Raw genomic sequence first — 18,007 nt, forward strand, 5'->3', positions numbered from 1 at the left:
CGCAGCTTTCAGCCGGGTCTCTTCACTGTATGTTCCAATTTGTTTTGAAAGAAAACGCAATGGGTAAGGAGGAGGAGGGGGGGGGGGGGGGAATCGGGGCTGAAAAGGAGGAGTTGGTAAGAGAGGAGGACCTAATCTGGAGCTCTATGATCAGGTCCAGACCAGGCAGTCGTGTCCACAGAGGATCCCAGCACTGGATGATCTCACTTTGGAGATCTCACTTTCTTTTTGCCTCCTTTCCGATCCTTTGACAACCATCAGCGCCGCTCTAAAAGAAGCCAAACCCAGCTGGGCAAGCAAAGTTCCCTCTAGACGTACTCCAAAACATATGTGTATCTTAAATCCTCCCAGGCACAGTGAAGCTGAAAGTTCTGAGGTGGTGGATGCTCACCATCTGTAAGCATGTGCTTGTGCTGGCGGAGAGAAAGTGTGTAAAGTTAAGTTTCCTCCTCTCCTAGAGCTTTGCTAGGAGCGTTAAAAAGTGAGGGGGCGTTTGTGCCTCCCCTCCTTCTGACCCCTCCTCCCTCCCTGAGGGACTGTGGGCTCTGCTCTGGGCTGCGGTTGTGGTGTGTGTGTGATGAGGGGTCTGGGGCGTGATACGGGGGAAAGAAGCTTTTTGCGGTCCTGCCGATTGAAGTGCCCTTGCTTTGTTTAGTCACTCTCTGCCTGCACACACAGACATTCAATGTCTGAGTGTATTTCGTGCTTGGGAAAGAGCAGAGTGTCGGCTGCTTAAGAACACAAGACGGTCTGCATCTATCAGCTGTAAGAGACACACAGAAACATGAAACGAGTATCAAACAGGAGAACAGAAATAAGGCGAAAACGAAAACGGGAGGGGAAGAGGAGAAAGGGTGTGAAGGGAGGAACAGGTCACAGACGAGGAATTTTAACAGCTTGGGAAAACAATGGACAGAAGGATGAGAGGGAGAAAAAGGGGGGGGGAATATTATGAACACAAAAACCCAAAACAGTCATGCGTGCCTGTGGGTGCACGATGAAAGAAAATCAGTGATCTTATCAAAACTTTTACTGTACTGCACGTTGTCAATGGAGTGTTAAGTGCTAATGTAGCATGCTGCTAAAAATAGCAGGCAGAGTAGAAATGGAACGAGGGACTGTGTGAGTGTTGGCTACATATGGGCCAGAGCTGTGGAGATTAGATAGGTGTTTGTAACTGTTTGTAACTGTGTTCAAGCACGAGACCACTAAAACTGTCCTCACTGTCAGCTGGACAGACTTGCTGCAATTTCGAAAGTGCACTTTGATGTTTGCGGATAAGCTGTACGTGTACGCAGAAGGCATTTGAATCTGTTTGAGCCACCTTATTTACAAAGAGACACAATTATGCCACCCTGAACTTTAAATTTAGCCATTTTTGCTTTCAAGTATATACCAGATTATGTAAGTACTCTTCTTACATAAACCTATTGTATTAAAAAAGACTTTCTTCTGTTAATATCTTGAATATCTGATAAAAACATGCTGGCAGCTTCTTCCTCGGGAACTCCAGTGAAAACCGGCGGGTGCTGCTGTTATCAGGCTGAAGGTTCGGCATGTGCGTGTGGATATAAATCCTCTTCGATTTGGCTGTAGAAGCCTTACAGACAATGGCACAATCAGACACAGACAGAGGAAGTGACTGGTCATTATTCATAAACACACGAGGTGCCTGTGTGCACGGAGCCACATCTGTCTCACAATAATGTTTGCACACAAAAACACACATCCACTGGAGATGAAAGGTCACATCTGATTGAGTGTAAACGCCTTTCTTTGGTGTAGCAGACTCCCAGAGGCCCATTGAAAGAATAGAAAGTTTAAATAGCTTACATTGGTTTAACTATAGTGTAGCCAGGTATTCTTTTCTATAACTGGAACTAGGAGTCCCAAAAACTATTGTTTAACCCTTGGGTGGGGTTGCAGTGCGCACCAGTTGCCACAAAACTTGTTGTTCAATGTTTCAGAAAAAGAACACAAAAACAGATGCTGACAAAGACGAAGGGGTTTTTAATTTAAATATTCTTATTATTTAATCATACTGTTTTTTCCCGGTCTGTGACTAACAGACTCTATCATCTCTGCTTAAGTAAGTCACAAGACACTAATGAAGCATTAGAACAGTGTGTGGGTCCACTGTAAACCCCTGCCATGATGAACTGTTCTAGTGTGTCCGCTTTTAGCATGTGGTAAGACTGGAGGAGGTATTTTAAAACCACTAATAAAAAAAAGTTGAGGGTGTGGTAGGTTGCTTGCATTTAGAAACAACAGGATCTCCCCTTATAAAAACGAACTAATTAAAGAGAACTACTTTTAGCGCACAACTATTGTACACCACAGCGTGAAGCTACTCTCTAATTCATTAGGGTTTTTTGTTCCTGTGTCCAAAGACAGCAGCCCCAAAATGTCTCATAATCAGCGTTGCTCCTCCATCTCCCAGATTTACAGTAATGAAAACTTTAACAGCGGTTGCACTGTGAGTCAGTGGTTACTGGTATCCACCTGACTTGTGGGCTGACGAATCACCAAATCTGCACTTCCTGCAGTTAAAATAGTGGTGACACTCACTTACTAGCATTCGAATGACCTTCGTCTTTTCTAGAACACATCTCTGGAAAGAAGAAGCGCTAACTCTCTTTTATCATCTGATTATTGAACAAACCTTCACTGTGTTCAGTGGAGTTTAGCTGAACATGTAATGTTTTATTAACCCTTTAATGCCTAGTGTGTCATATATGATGCAAACTCTGTTTTGAGACTTCTAAATCATCAGTGAGATTTTTTTCTCTCCCGAAAACCTAAATAACCCAGATTCAGCAAATACGATAGAAATTAAAAGTCATATATAGAAATAAAAATGTGAATAATTTTTTAAACAAATTTATCAGTTTTTGGTTTCAGCTTGAGTCAAAACATGATAAAGAGGCCCAATCTCACTCATTCTCTGCTCTCAAATGCATGGAAGAAATAAGGGAGGGTGAGTATGAAAGGAGAACAAAGTCAGGGTGTCAGCACCAAAGCTTAATGGACCTTGAGTCACACTGACTGTTGCTATGGCAGCTGAATGCTTGATAAGCTGGCACTTCTCAAAAAGTGGCCCCTGCTTCTGTTTTCTCTGTCCAGACAGAGGTATAGTTTGCATGTTGTTTGTTTGTTTCTCAGCAAAGGTGCTGAAAAAATACTGGATAGAATGCCATGGAAGCTGGCGAAGAAGAACCAGCTCGGTTTTTAAGCAATAGCGTTATAGCATCAGTCTTAGTAGAGAGCCCTTCTAGTTTTTGATGGGAATTACATCAGACAAATATATACCATTGTTTACCTGCCTGAAAAATTTACAGCAAAGAAAAATGGGAGGGAAGGGAAACCTATATGGAAGGTTTTCACTTCACTTAATTCTACATTCTTTTAAACAGTGTGTAAGGGAAGTCTCCTGATTTAAGACTTCAGGACATGTTTTCCTGATAGGTTTATGGCCTCAATTGTTAGTTTTTAGTCTACAAAACCTATATATATATATATGTATGTATATAAAATTAATGCTACATTGTGATTGAGAAGTTTCTGCTGAATGTATGTTCCAAAAAAGGTGGTAACAACCAAAATGCTCAACTCAGAACTTCTAAATATAAATCCATAAACACATGGGTAGTGCCAAATCGGTTACTTCATATATAAATACCAGTCCATTCATGCTGCACAACTTAACTTTAATTTACAGTGTAAGCCTGTGCTTTATATCAAAAAAGTACACGGTTTGCAACCAATCCGGAGTTTTCTCAGAATGACCTGGTGATGTGAGATACACAGACTCCTTTTTTTCATCACCATGGTTACTTAACACCAAGGAAACCACTAGATTTAGCACACTTGAATGAGACATAATTTCAGGCTTGGTGACTGGAATGCACTAATTATGACACACTCAAAACAGGTTAGTGGCAAACAGGAAAGCATTTGGGCGACAGGAAGTATTCGTCAGGATGGTGAGTTCAGTGTTCAGTCCATTTCCTGTCTCTGAGAGTGTGCATCTGTTTGTGTATGAGTAAGGGTCTTAGTGGGCAATCAGTGTGCAAGGACGCTGTTAACACAAATAACATCTTTCGAGACAAAGGTGAACGGCAGAGATCGAGGCTTGAAACCAGTCTGGAAGTCAAAGGTGAGGTAAGAATTGTTTTTGCAGATAACCCACACAGTGAAATGACTGGGAGGAGGCAGAAGTAAATTAAGGACAGGATGCAAAACATTCTAAGACTGAACATCTCCAGATAGTAATAATTATACAACATTGTTAGTGCTCTTTGCAAACACAATACATTTGATGACTGAATGGAACAATAGGCGATAGGGACTGTAAAAAAAGAAAGACAGAGAGCTTTCCGTATAAAGCAACATGTTCCCTGAATAAATTCTCTTCTTGGGGTGAAATAAACTGAATTTAAAAAGTGAAGGAGGAACGGTTTAGTTTGTGCGGTAGATAGATCAGGAAGAGCATTATCTCACCTTCCTGGGCTTAACTTTGTCCTGGTAATCATACTGAAAGATGCCTTTATAGCTCAGACCCAACCACCATGGGATCCCCTGCTTGTCCTGTAACACAACAAAGATAACTCAGGAACGGCTGTGCATCTGTGCAAGACTCAAAGGGGAAGAAAGGGAAAGTTAAAGAGAGGTAGAAAAAACTGCACAAATGGAACAGTAAAAATTTAAGTTCCATCATGTGTGCAAAACTCCCAACTGGGTGATTAGAGATCCAAAGTGAACAAAAAATGTGTGTGGTGTGCGGTGCATGTGTGAGAAAAAAAAGAAACGGCAGAGCAGTAAAACTGTACCTTTACAGAATAGTAATGCACTCCATATGTGGGTAGAGACTCTACAATGCTCATATAACTGTGAGGAGCAGAAAGAGAGACATGTAAGGGTTACAGAGAAGACAGCTTTCAATATGCTGGACCAACATAACTAAAAGCATAAGCCCCCTTCACACAAAGCCCCTGTTCAAGGCAGAGTGGTTGTGTCTTTATTCCCCCTCACACGTCTAAGTGAAAGGTACTGTACAAAGACAGAACTGGGGGGAATTGTTATTGTGCTTTTAAGGCTTCAGCAGAGGTAGTCACAGAGCCGATTCAACATCTGCGTGAAGGGTAGAGCTGGCATGGCCATGCCACACTAAACCCCAGTGCAGTTGTGTGAAACACATAATGCTTTTACTGGAGTCACAAACTGGGGTGACACTACACCAGCCAAAATGTGGGGGATTTCTTAGAGGCGTTACCACCTTATCTCTGTGTGAATACACAAGACATTTACACACTTACTTAACGATTGCCTGCCCTCTACTCTGCCCGCTGAGCTTCTTGTAATGCTCTATGACCCGATCTTCACTGTAGGGGGGTGGGATAAAGAGAAAAGAGGAAAATATCAGCAAGACGATAAACGACATGTGAACTTATAAAACGTTTGGTGGGTTTTTCTGGGTAAAAGTGTCTCACCAGTAAGCCAGTGACGGGTGCTCCTTTAGGGCCTGGGTGGGTAGAGCAGGCAGCTTTTTCAGGTCAGACCTAGTTGCATCGTTACTGTGAAAGAAAAAGAGCAGACTTGATCAGCGACACTTATTCTCAACAGTTTCACACAAACCTGAAAGATATCAATCAACTGTAGAAAGGGGACAACTTAAAAAAAGTTGTAAATTAAATATTAAAAAAAGGATTTTCTCCAAGTCTTAAAATGAACTTTAGAACATTTTGGAAGAAGGGACATTTGGTTAAGAGACAGGAGTAAATGTCCACGGTCTAAATGCTTCTGTGGTCTGTCTGAACAGCTGCGGAGAGTAGACACTGACAGCTGGAAGCAGAAGAAAGAAAAGAGCGACAGAAGCTGAGACACAAAGATAAAATAAAGAAAGATAAAAGGCGATACAAAAAAACAAAACAAAACAGGAATGGGACAGGAAAAGATTAAGACTGAGAAAGACTAAATGAGACCGGGAAGCATACAGACAGCTAAAGTAACTTGGCCCCAGATTCAGTTTTCAGACCTCCAGCGGCAGGAGGTCTTAATACCCAACTCTAATCCCCCAGCCTCTCTCCGGCCTCTGCCTAGGCCTCAGAAGATTGGGGAAAGCCCTGGGAACATGACAACCTATGAGCTAAAGCCCTGGCAGAGATCCATCCACCCTGCCCGTCTGTTCCTTAATGTGTGAACACAGCTGTGCGTCTGCATTGACTGATACTCACTATGTAGCTATTTATTAAGTATACCGGTTGGGTGGACAACTTTGGGATACATGATAACAATCTGAAGTGCAAGCTGTGCAGAAAAACATCCAAAAAAATAGTGTTTTGTTCCAATCTTTTTCTTTAAACTGTTAAATGCAGAGAGAAATGAAGCGCTGTTTTACTAAGATTCAATTAAGATTACTGAAACGTAGTCAGATTAACATAAGCCGCACTGAAAATCAGTCAATTTACTGAATTCTTTGGGAACAATATGATATGCATTTAACAAAGGAAATCAGGTGTTTGGTTTGAAAACTGTATTTTAGGAGGAGACGTAAAACTAAAGTTATGATGAGAAATGCAAAGGGCAGGAACTATGAGCTTTTAGAAAAAAAAGATTTATGTATATGCGTGGGAAGAAAAAGGGTAGGAATGTGAAGTAATGTCTCCAGAGTGTGTCACATTCCATCCCTATTGTGTTTATTTACTCCTTTCACTGGTTGAAATGAGGTCAAAGGTGATTGCTGTAGTACGTATGTTTTTCATGCTACAATAAAGGGATGAGGAATCACATACATTTAAGCCAACATCACACAGATGAATATCAGAAGGGCCACATGAGGTCCCCAGCTCACATAAAACTTGCACATAAATTAGTATTTTTTCCCCTAATAAGTCAAAAATGAAAATATAACCCAGCAGAAAAGAGAAAATCCGAACGGCTCAAAACTGGTAGGAGAAAAATAAGAAAGTGAGGTAAATCAAATTAAAGGCACAGATATAGGTGATCGAGAGGGGAGCAAAGGACCACATCCAGACCATAAACCACATCCAGTCCTTGAAAATGTCAAGATACTTTGTTAGCCGTTAGCATATTTAGTTTTTAGTGGCTTTGTTGCTTTTAACAACCTCAAAAAGGACATAATAGCTATGATGACTATGAGTATACATACCTAGTGAAATCACCTTTAGCCTCCTGTGAAAGAGAAAAAAGGGGAAAAGGAGGTCAAAGATGATAGGACAATTTATACAGGTGGATATGTGAGCACTAAACAGTGGCCATAAAATGTGCTTTTAAGTTTTTTTATGCTGGAATCAAGGAGAAACATTAAACGACCATCTGGAACGAAACTTCTGAAGAGTTACGGAGCAGATACCTGACACTGTGTGTCTGCACCTGCACACGGAGGCCGAAAACACGCACCCACATTACTCAGCCTAGTTTATGTGTAACATGACCTTGCGAACCACGGTTAATTGACTTACCTACTCCGAGAAAGGGACAGGAAAGGGAAAGGGCTGGAGTCGAGGAGGATTTGTGAAGCGTAAGTGCTTCTCTGTGACAACAGCTATTCCTGTCCACCATTTATCTGGTAGACCAAAATTTGTGTTACCAAAGTCAACTGAGGTTTTTAGGATTTGAAACCTCCCAGCGTTACTGCAGATTAACGTCAAATTGATAGCTACATTAGATAATGAGAGTTTAATCGCTCACAATTATTACTGCAGTAGATAATGTGAGTTTAATCATCGTCAATTAGGATCAAAGGCTTGTGGAGATAGTTTGGAGGAAAACTTCAAACGGTTTCAGAAAAGAACAGCCCCTGGAATAACTTGTGGTACACACACCGACACACAAACAAACATACAACACACACACACACACACTCAAGCTTACTTGGAGAATGTAGGAAGCCAATTCGAAGACAACCTCACTGTCTACTTCAATTAGCTCCTGCAAAAAGGGGAGAAAAGGAGTGAGCAAAGGCCATTGGAGACATTCACAAATAAATAAAACACACTTTGATCCCTGTGGGAGTAAAAAGTGGACATTCCTGAAATGATCACTCATTTCATCAGTCGAGATAAGCTGATATTTCCTTTCACTTAGATGCCAATAACCCTTCTTTTTTCATGATGTCTTCATGCAGAAAGAGATCAAAGATTAGAGACAAAGTGGAGGGGTTTGGGAGAGGGGGTTGAGGGGTTGAGGGTGAGCATGGATGCTCTGGTTTTTGATTACTGAGAACATTTACCAGTGTGTGTTTTAAATGCATTACTAGGGACGCACTGATCTACAGGTATCTGCCAATATCAAACCCTGTTGACTGATATTGTCCTAAGATGGCATTTACCAATGTCAGTGGTCATGGGTATTAGCATTACATATTGCTATACCAACTCAGAATTTAACCATGGATGCATGCATGTTTACTACTGTTATATAACACGTAGATGAAGAGATAAGCAACAAGCAGGGAGAACAGACAGAGACAGACATGCAAACACTGGTACAAACATTTGTGATTTAGTGACATGTGGTGCGTTCCTGTGAAAAATCTGCCAAATACTTACTTTGGGAGTAAACATATATATGACATGATATGTTTACATTAACAGAGAGGATTAGTGGGCAGTGAGTAGTGGGTCACCTATCCCAGGAATGTGCCCTTTACAATTCACCTCTTAATTTGATGGAGGATCAAACAGCCAGGATGAAACACTAGACAGAACAAACCTAACGTGGGTGTACCACCCAGTGAGGCTGCAAATCAGCACACACTGTGTGTGTTTGTACTGTTTTTTTCACAGCACAGCAGAAACTACAAGAATAGTGACTGCAGGAAGCACATTTATATCTTTCTATCTGCTACGCTGTGCTGTTTCTCTTTCTTTTTTGCTTTCCTACACTGGTATTTAGCTAATATGAGTTGTAATAAATGAGCAGATAAAAATTGGTATCTTGATGAAGACGCTTTAACATGTTTACTAGCTGGACTGAGCATGAATCCTTCCCTTTGTGGGACTTTGCCAGCCTTTTTAACCATCCTGAAATATTGCAACTGCCGATATTTGAATGTCTTGCTACATACAAGACGTTTTAGCACAAAGAAAATAAGTCTTTAGACACTCTCACAGTTTTCTACAAGGCTTTATTAGAACATTTCAGCTCAGTTATTTACAGTTTCAGGCTGCAAACGCCCTCTTCTGGAAAAATTACATAACTGTTAGATACTGGTGTCTATAAATGTGCTGTATGCTGACCAAACTATAACTAGATGCCCCTGCTTGAATTTTAACCAGTTAAGTGAAGTGGATAGCCTCTCCCTACTCTAAAAAAATGTACCATATTAACTGAGTGGTAAAATAATTCCAAAATCTTTCCTCCTTTAAATTGTCTCTTTAGGCAACTTTCTGGAAGTATGTATTCCAATGCATAATTTAAATTGCTATTTAAACAGCCAAAGTAATTGTGGCATAGCGCTGACAGATGGCAATGAAAATCATTTGCTAGTTGCTGAAATGTGGAGCAGCGCATGACATGACGGGTAACAGATGATGCACATGGTTCACATTTTCTGCTTCAGCAAATCAGCACGCAGGACCGAGGTCCAAGCTTTCCTCTTGTGGCATCTCTTCATTTAGAAAGAAAAATGGGCTAAGGAAGTGGCACGCAACATGAAGCCCAGCACTCTATGCAATTTCACCATAAAATGTAACCACTGAAAGCCAAAAATGATTTAAGGCCAGAAGAAAAAGCTTGGCTTTAAATGCAATTTCACAGAGGATTCATATCATTCATATAGCATGTAAAGATAAACCAAAGGAGAAGGAGATGAAACCAGCAGTACTTGAAATGCATAAAAAAAACGAGCTATTTACCTTGTATATGATGGACTTTGCATTAAGAAAGAACAGTTCAATGGTGGCGTTATCCTTCAGGTAGGATATACTCTCTATGTAGAACCTGAAAACACAGAAGAAAATATAAACACTCCTGCAGCTTCAAAGTAAGCAAGGGTGTTCATTGACCTTCAGGAAACAGAAAGAAGATACATGAAGAAGTGTTTTTTGTGTTTGCTTCAAAAACAGAAGCTAGCATGCAGGAAAGCTATGAAAACGAAACTGTGCAGATGTGACTGAAAGGTTGCAGTGGTGAAAGTGACCAGATGGGGGCGCACCATACCAAAGGCTGATCACTTATGCCAAAATCCTTTCCCTTCCCCTTACACCACATCGCCACAGTGGCTGGCAGTGATTCATTATCAGTTTGTGAGTGTGTGCACATTCCTCAATGTGAATATGCACGCACACACACGCAGATTGAATGTGCACATGATGCACTTCGCTGTGCATCATCAGCAGTGTGCAGTGATCACACGCGCTCGCACACAAACACAGAGTACTACCACACACAGAGATGCTGTCACTTTCTGGAGAGAGAAACACAGTAACCCACTTCTGGCAGAGCGGTGAGCAGGGAACTAACACAATAATGCAGTTTAAATTTAGCTCATGAATGCATGCAAAGCCAGAGGGAAGCTGGAATGGTGCACCAGGAAGCTACTCGTTGTTATCTCCTCTCTGGTGAAAACACACATCAAAAAGATTCCATATAGCTCAGCTGCTCTAAAGTGTCACCTGGCATCTTCTTCAGAGATGGTAAATCGTTTGCTCTTAATCGTGTCTTTTAACCTAAGCTAGGTTTTACAAACCAAACCACTTCATTCACCCACTGGTACATCACTGGTGGTAAAGCTTGTCATACACAGATGTGAATGAGCTGGGAGTCAAACTGGGAATTGGTGCGATTAGCGGATAAATAGCTTAAATCCTCCATCTGGTGTGCATAAAAGAGTTCACTTGACTTGATATAGCTCTGTGAACAATGCGATCAGCAAACATGTCCTTATGAATATAAATCGGAAATGCGCGTGTTGATTTCAGTGCATATGGGTCTATATAGGCATTGAGTGAGAGGGATTGCAGGCAGATCAATAATCGGGGGTGTGTGGGGGGGGCTTAATTCGCGTTACCCATTGAGCTGCAAGAGAGAATGAGAGGTGCTTGTCAATATTCAGTGTGAACATTTAATTAAAGCAGCACGGTTGATGAGACATGCCCACACTGCCAGCACAGCAGCAAGCATGCAAAAAAAGCACCCACTGAATCAGCAGGAGGTGGGCATCTGCCTAGCACTTATTGGGAACGCACGCATCACACAAATACCTCATGAGAATGCAGAAACGTGACATACAGAGAGAAACACGCACCCACACATAAACACACAACATACTTCATATTAGACAAACACACCCCCGCGCATAAACAAACCTTATATTGTGCTTATTAAAAACAATATGCTCAGATTGATAACAGATTCAGGCCTGGCATTTGGGCTGATTGTTGTTCCACTGCAGTCCACAGTCTGGATCTGAATGTGTGCACGTGTAAGGATGTGTTGAGAGCGGGTGTATTCAGTACTGTGACATTTAGAGAGATTAAGGTTAGAGATTAGACGGAACTGTGATGATGAAGAAGGGGGATGAAGCCTCAATGAGGTGTCAGAGTTCACAGTGTCATCGCACTACCATCACATCCTCAAACACCCATTAGTCTGTGTAAATACACACACAGTGACCCTGCACCCCACACAGCTAACCACCAACACTACCACTACAGCTTGTATATGCAGGCTCCTGGGAACGACAGGACCGTTAGTTAATGCAGGTGTAAACATAATTAAGATATTCTGACTGTATTGCTGTGGCATTGTGCAATGACGCCACTAAGCAGGATACAGCCAACGCGCTAAGAATATGCTTTTTCTAAACAGCTCATTTATACCGTGTCTCATGACTTGAGCCACGATATAAATGCCACCATGAAAATGACTCACTGACATTTTATCCATGCGCATCACTTCGCTTTACACTATTAAACGTTTTATAGCAATGTTGTGCTGGAGAATTATACGGTCCTAGCATTTATATGGATGTAACTCTGACGCAGCTCGTGCACAAACCTGAGCGGTGCAAAGAAAAAAACAGGACAATTCAAAATAAAGCCTTCGTATTTTTCCAATTTTATTTCAGAGGAACCTGTATGTGCATAGGAATGTGTGTTTTTTCATGTCACGTGGATTGCTCTTTTTTTTTTACAAGCCTATAAAATATATAACACCACTAAATGCAATCATAAACAGCTATATGCTGAATTTTGGTCATGCCTGTGTCTGTATTGCAATTCTTCTGTCCTACAGGAGGGTCGGTGGAAAGAAAACGAGTGAACTGTGGTGCAGTTTTATAATCCTGTCACAGTTGGTCAAAAGAAGCATTTTGTTTTTAACCAAAGAGATGACTACAGTTAAGCAACAGCAAGAAAGTCATGGTGGGCTTATACAAAACAAGGATAATGACTGTGCTGTTCAGTATTCCACTGAAAAAGGACCTTTTATAAATGAGTTCGCGAGTGTTTTTTGTCAAACAGCTTCAACATAAAGATGCACAGTGCTGATTTCTCCACCTCCCCAAACCCTACCCTTATAGGAAAAAGGTTTCTGGTATTTTTTTTAGAGTACAGTCGCCATGAATCCGATGCTATCTGCATGCAGTGCATTCTGATGAAGTATGAGAGGCTTGCCATTGGCTGAGAGGCCCTGTGGTGGGAAGTAAACACTGTGATCAGAACAATTTCACAGGGGCTTTTCATAACTAATCGTATTAATCTCTTCCTATTATGGCATGAATGTGTGAGTATACTCAAGAACGTACAGACTTCTTTCTTTCGTTCCCACATACATCTGCAATCAGACAATGATTGGTGTGAGGGCACTAACTTGCAGAAGAAAGACTCACCTGACACAGAAGTAGAGGACAATGGGACCAGACTTCTTGGGGAATTCATGTTCTAATACCCTGCGGTCCAGCTGCAGCCAACTAAAATGGCCCCTGATGGGGAAGAACAACCATACAATCAACACTATAATTCAAAGATGTCTTAATATCAAACTAGGGTACACAAAGGTTCATCTCATGAAACAGAACACTTTCTACTTAAGCCATCCCATTTATCTTTTTTGTCACACTTTGCTTGCCTCTGTCCCCCTCTTCTCTTCCCTCCCCTCTCGTTTCTCTCTCTTTGTTTCCAACAGAGAGAAAAACCGCACAGACAGCTTGTCACCCTGGTTACCCTGCATGGTCTCCTGAGCAACTGAGCAACATCTCTCTCAAACTCTCCCTTCTTCTGTTTCTTGTCTCTCAATCTCTTGGCCTCCTGTCCCCAACACGCAGCCTCTTTGACCAGTGAGCGGTCAGAGCTCAGGCGTCTCCTCTCCCCAGGCAAAAGCAACAAATCTACACATCACAGAATTAAGACTCTATAGTGGACAATGCTTCGCTGGACAGACACTGGCAGTAGTCGCTACCATGTAAATACCAAAGAGCAGAGGCCAGTCTTGCTTGACATCAGTGGATGCATGAGATAAAACAAAAACAGAAAGGCAAAACGGCCATGGCGATGTTTGCCTTCATGTAAATCGCCGGCATCACTATCATGCCGTGGCGTTTCTGCCTTTCTAGGTCAGAAAACCCAACAAAGCTAATTTGAATGTCATGTTTGCATTTCAAGCACAGCTCTCATGGCAAGCCTACTGGCAAACACAGACTTGTGATCTTTGCTAGTCCAGAGAAAGATAACCACCCACATCACTTCACTTCACGGTTAAATGTGATCTTCACAGATCTTCATTCTTTGCTTTACCGGCAATGATAAAGGCAGTTGCTGACAAAACAAATCTGTTTTTTTTGTTTTTTTTTTAAATCACTGAACAACAAGAAAAAGACAAATTAGACATGTAAGCTAAACTAGATTTTTCTTTTCAATTTCATAGTTAATTAAGCCTTAACAGAAAAAGTGCTCTGGGAATTCCTCAAGAGAAAACCAATCCAAAACCAAATGCCACATTATTAAAGTGGTGCTTTTGTACACTGTGCTACAACTTAAGTTAATCTATGAGTATATATTTTACATTTAGTCCACCATTATCAGTTTTGTTCACTAATGCTACAAAGTCCAATTAGTGGGCACACAGAGTAAAATATAAACGGTTGTTGTGGAACAGTAGCCATGTGGAAAAAGATTTTAAATTATACCTCAAAACTGAACGCAATCAAATGTAATTAGAAACCATACCTGCTACTACTCATTATCCTTGACACTAACTCTATAGCATTTATTTAAGGCTTTCTATCTTTGTCATTGGCATCTACAAACACACTGTCCACGACATCAGTGTCCATGACACTGGCTTCAGCCAACCATGAAATCAGAAGCCATGTTCATGTGCACTCCCCTCTGATATCCTTGTTGCTTTGCCTATGTGCACAACAAACAGCACCTGAACTTTGATACTAAATTTGCCTATGATTACACTACTGCTAACCCACATGTTGCTTTAATAACTTTACTGCTACCAACTGTGTACCAGATCTGATGCTGGTGTCATTTACAGTGATCTCATGTTACAGCACTGAAAAAATCCAAACAATTAAGTTAAATTAAAGACTGAGTGACATAATATTTTATTTTAACTTACGTTTCATCTGTGTATGCAATTCCAAAGTACTCCTTCTCCTTTAGGTTGAAGTGAGAGGCCACAAGGTCCAGCAGGTCTTTAGCCATCAGCTTGGGCTGCAGGAAGGAAGATATACGAGTTTGGATTAGGCTAAGGTTGTTTTAATCAGCTGTCATGTGTGTGTGTGAAGTGGTTTGCCACACTGTAGTTTAATTGGAAAAGTAGATGTAGTAAAACTTTATGCTAATGTATTATATCGGCTGTTGAGTTACCGCAATGACTAAGCATTTTGACAAACACCAGGGAGGAGAGGGAAAGGGCCAGAGTGGAGGAGATAAATGAGAGTGAGAGAGCAATAGAAAGATGGATGGAGTGCGTGGATGTTGCTGACAGTGCAGGTACCCTTCCCCTCCCCTCTCCTTCCTGACCCACACCTCCACTGCAGAGTCACGGCTATGGGCTGAACCACTGTATTGCAGAGAGATGCTAGCACAAGAGCTATATAGCATGCAGATCACCTTAAAGCAAAGCAAGAGTCCAGGGAATGCTGCCATATGCTGCTGGTTTGTCACATCCTGAATAAAAGTGCACCAGTAACTGAGGTTAACCATGGGTGTGCCTCGCTGCCTACATTTACGCGCACAAACACACATGCATACACACTCATCTGCATGCAGCCACAAGACTGTGTTATACAGGCCACTCCCAGCATACAGAAGGAGCACATGAGTTTGTACTGTCTAGGAGAGGAGGGCATGAGGAATACATATTGTCTGAAACCATTTTTCTACACATGCCCACACACACAACAGCGACATTGTAGTGCCACAGTATCCACACTCTTAAGAGCCTCTTCCTAATGTCCTATAGTATCTACTCACTGCATAGCTACAACTTCAGTGTCATAAGCTACTGAGAGCTATTTAAAGGGAAGGAGGTGATGTCATGCAGACACACACACACACACACACACTACCACATCTTCACTGACCTAGATCCCATATAATCACGATGCCTACAGTGATCCTGCTACACATAAAGGCTCAGGAGAGATCAGAATTGAAAGAGAGAGCTGAAGGTGAAGTTACCGCATAAGTTGATTCAACCCTATATTCACAGATGTAAACATTTCTATTTAAATGTCTCGTTAAGAGTAAAATTTCCAAATACATATTTACAGAGAGAACAATTGCAAATTTAGCAAAGATAAGATCGGGAATGTCTCTGAATATTTTTTTGTTCTGCGGCTGTATGTTTACATTGCACAAGCAGAGAAGCAGAGGTTAGAGTAATGATTTTCTCTTTGTTTTGGTCCTGATCTGTGTGACTCAACTGAAATTGGTACTCCCATCCAAAGCAGGTCTGATTGGCCCTGTCATTTCTTCCAAATGGGAGAGCAGAAACTTAGATGATCTACACTAGAAGTCTTTGAAGCCCTCAACACATTTTATATGTGGAAATTTTAGGTTTTGAAGAGAGGGTATCTTTATGGCATTAGCAGTAATACCTGTTTTGGTTCAGTCTGGGGAACATGCTGCGATGGTCTTTCATTACCACAGAGCAGCCAAACTGCTGTGGCAACAATATCAATTAAACAACATCCATCCCACCACGGTGTAGCAAGCAGTGAGCGGGTAAGAGGGACATATTGGCACGTTGTTGGGCAGATGATGGGGCGCTAAAATAAACCCCAGATACGCTGTTAAAAATCAGGAGTGTATTACTGAAGATTAAGAACAACACAGGAAGCATTTCTCTAACCCACCATTTCCACAAGCATGCGTGGCAGCTTATTTCTGGGATTACAGATACCAGATGTGTAATAATGTGATGTAGACAGAGAAAGACAGGCAGTATTGTAAGTGATGCGGTACACTAAACACACCCTAGACATATACAGACCATGCAGACACACATTACATACGCATAGACTATGGAGCCATCTATCAGACTGTACAGTTCTCTGAAAGCTTAGACAGCATTACTGCTAATAGATATTTAGCGTGTGCCTCCTCAGCAGCACAGGTAATTAACAGCATAAGAATTACAGGGAGGTGTAAGCGAGTAGCAGACACACTAAAGACAAGTGACAAAAAAACGGTTGCACACTTGGCTGGCTGGAAACAAGTCATGGCCCGATCTCTGCAAACACCCAGTAAGGTCTTTGCTGCCTTCAGAGTTGCTCAGATTTATGAGTTGCCAACTGATTTATTAGTTGCAGCCTATCCCCTCTAAGGCTGTCTAAGGTTAAGGCTTTTTGGAGACACATGCTGCATTATTGTGATTTTTCCCTGCACAATAACCTCTTCTTATATTTTTTGCTTTGCATACGGACTTAAAGTTTACTGAACTTCCCCTTCATATTATGTAAAAGGACTCAGTGATGTAGAAAAGCAACACTGTTACACAACTGAACCTTATTTACCCTTTAGCCTTGCAACAGTCTAGCCTACATAAGTAATAGCTTCTGTACTGATATACAATTTCACCGAGAGGTGTGTTTGGTAGTTAGCTTTACATCTTTACAACCTGGTTAATAAGCGCGCTGTCCCTCTGGTACATTGCTCCCTGCCAATGAGGCATTGCTCCACAAGCAAACCACAGAGGGCACGCTATCAGACTGGAGGAAGTAGACAAGGCTAAATGACTCTTCTGGGATTAAACAGCTGGTCAATGTTACAACTCACTGACAGGAGTAGGAGCCTTTCTTCAGATGGTAACTGGCTTGTGTACCTGGCATGCTTACAACAAGTTTCATGAAAACCTCAATGGGACAGACCTGACAATGGCGCTGTTTTACGATCAGGGGAGACTTATAAATAAACACAAATTATAAATAAACACACTGGTTTAGACGGTTTTTGAAATGTGAACATCCAAATCTTTTTTTTTTTTTTTTTTTGCAAACAAGCGGAGGACTGGACTGCTTTTTAGTTCAGTGGAAAACTTAAGAATAACACTGTGATTCTCTGTGGTCCCACTAACAACTCAATGACCTGCAGAACATCCGCCTAACGGATGGAGGCAAGGACAGGGACTGAGAGAGAAAGAAAGCCAGCAGTTTCCTGATTTATGTGACAAAGGTTTGTTAATGACATCCACTTTTCTGACCTTTTTGCCAGTCTTGTTTCTTCTCACAAACGCGGTTAACACGGCCAATTTTTATCACTCACTCCTTATCCGAATATACCAACAAAACTCTTCACATAAGCACTACATTAAGAAATATTTATGTTAAAGCCCCAAGTTGTCTTTTTATTTTATTTTTATGTACTGAAAGAAACGAGAAGAGCAATAGAGAGGGTGGATGGATGCAAGATAGAGCTGAAACATTTGTATTTGTAAATTGAGATAAAGCAATGGAAAGACAGGTAAAAAGCTAGCCAGCTGTTGAATGAGAAAAGAAGACATGAGGAGCCAAGAGTGGAGAGACAGA

At 41.4% G+C, this 18,007-nt stretch overlaps 1 protein-coding gene across 12 annotated transcripts in view; it reads right to left on the reverse strand.

Annotated features, from left to right (window-relative positions):
• frmd4a (FERM domain containing 4A) overlaps window positions 1–18,007 on the reverse strand; it is a 99,434-nt gene that overhangs the window by 13,257 nt on the left and 68,170 nt on the right. For 10 of the 12 annotated variants that reach the window (XM_040025517.1, XM_040025518.1, XM_040025516.1 and 7 more), the window contains exons 3-11: window positions 14,593–14,687; window positions 12,854–12,946; window positions 9,879–9,963; window positions 7,894–7,950; window positions 7,169–7,191; window positions 5,490–5,573; window positions 5,316–5,381; window positions 4,830–4,887; window positions 4,501–4,587 (exon numbers count right to left, since the gene is read on the reverse strand). In XM_040025517.1, the coding sequence (XP_039881451.1) occupies window positions 4,501–4,587; window positions 4,830–4,887; window positions 5,316–5,381; window positions 5,490–5,573; window positions 7,169–7,191; window positions 7,894–7,950; window positions 9,879–9,963; window positions 12,854–12,946; window positions 14,593–14,687 (648 nt within the window). Of the gene's footprint in view, window positions 1–131; window positions 4,737–4,829; window positions 4,888–5,315; window positions 5,382–5,489; window positions 5,574–7,168; window positions 7,192–7,893; window positions 7,951–9,878; window positions 9,964–12,853; window positions 12,947–14,592; window positions 14,688–18,007 lie in introns of those variants that run through there. The other 2 variants (XM_040025521.1, XM_040025520.1) reach the window with 1 other exon arrangement.

This window comes from Simochromis diagramma, unplaced genomic scaffold (assembly GCF_900408965.1).
Source record: "Simochromis diagramma unplaced genomic scaffold, fSimDia1.1 OVJJ01000293.1, whole genome shotgun sequence".
NCBI lineage: Eukaryota > Metazoa > Chordata > Actinopteri > Cichliformes > Cichlidae > Simochromis > Simochromis diagramma.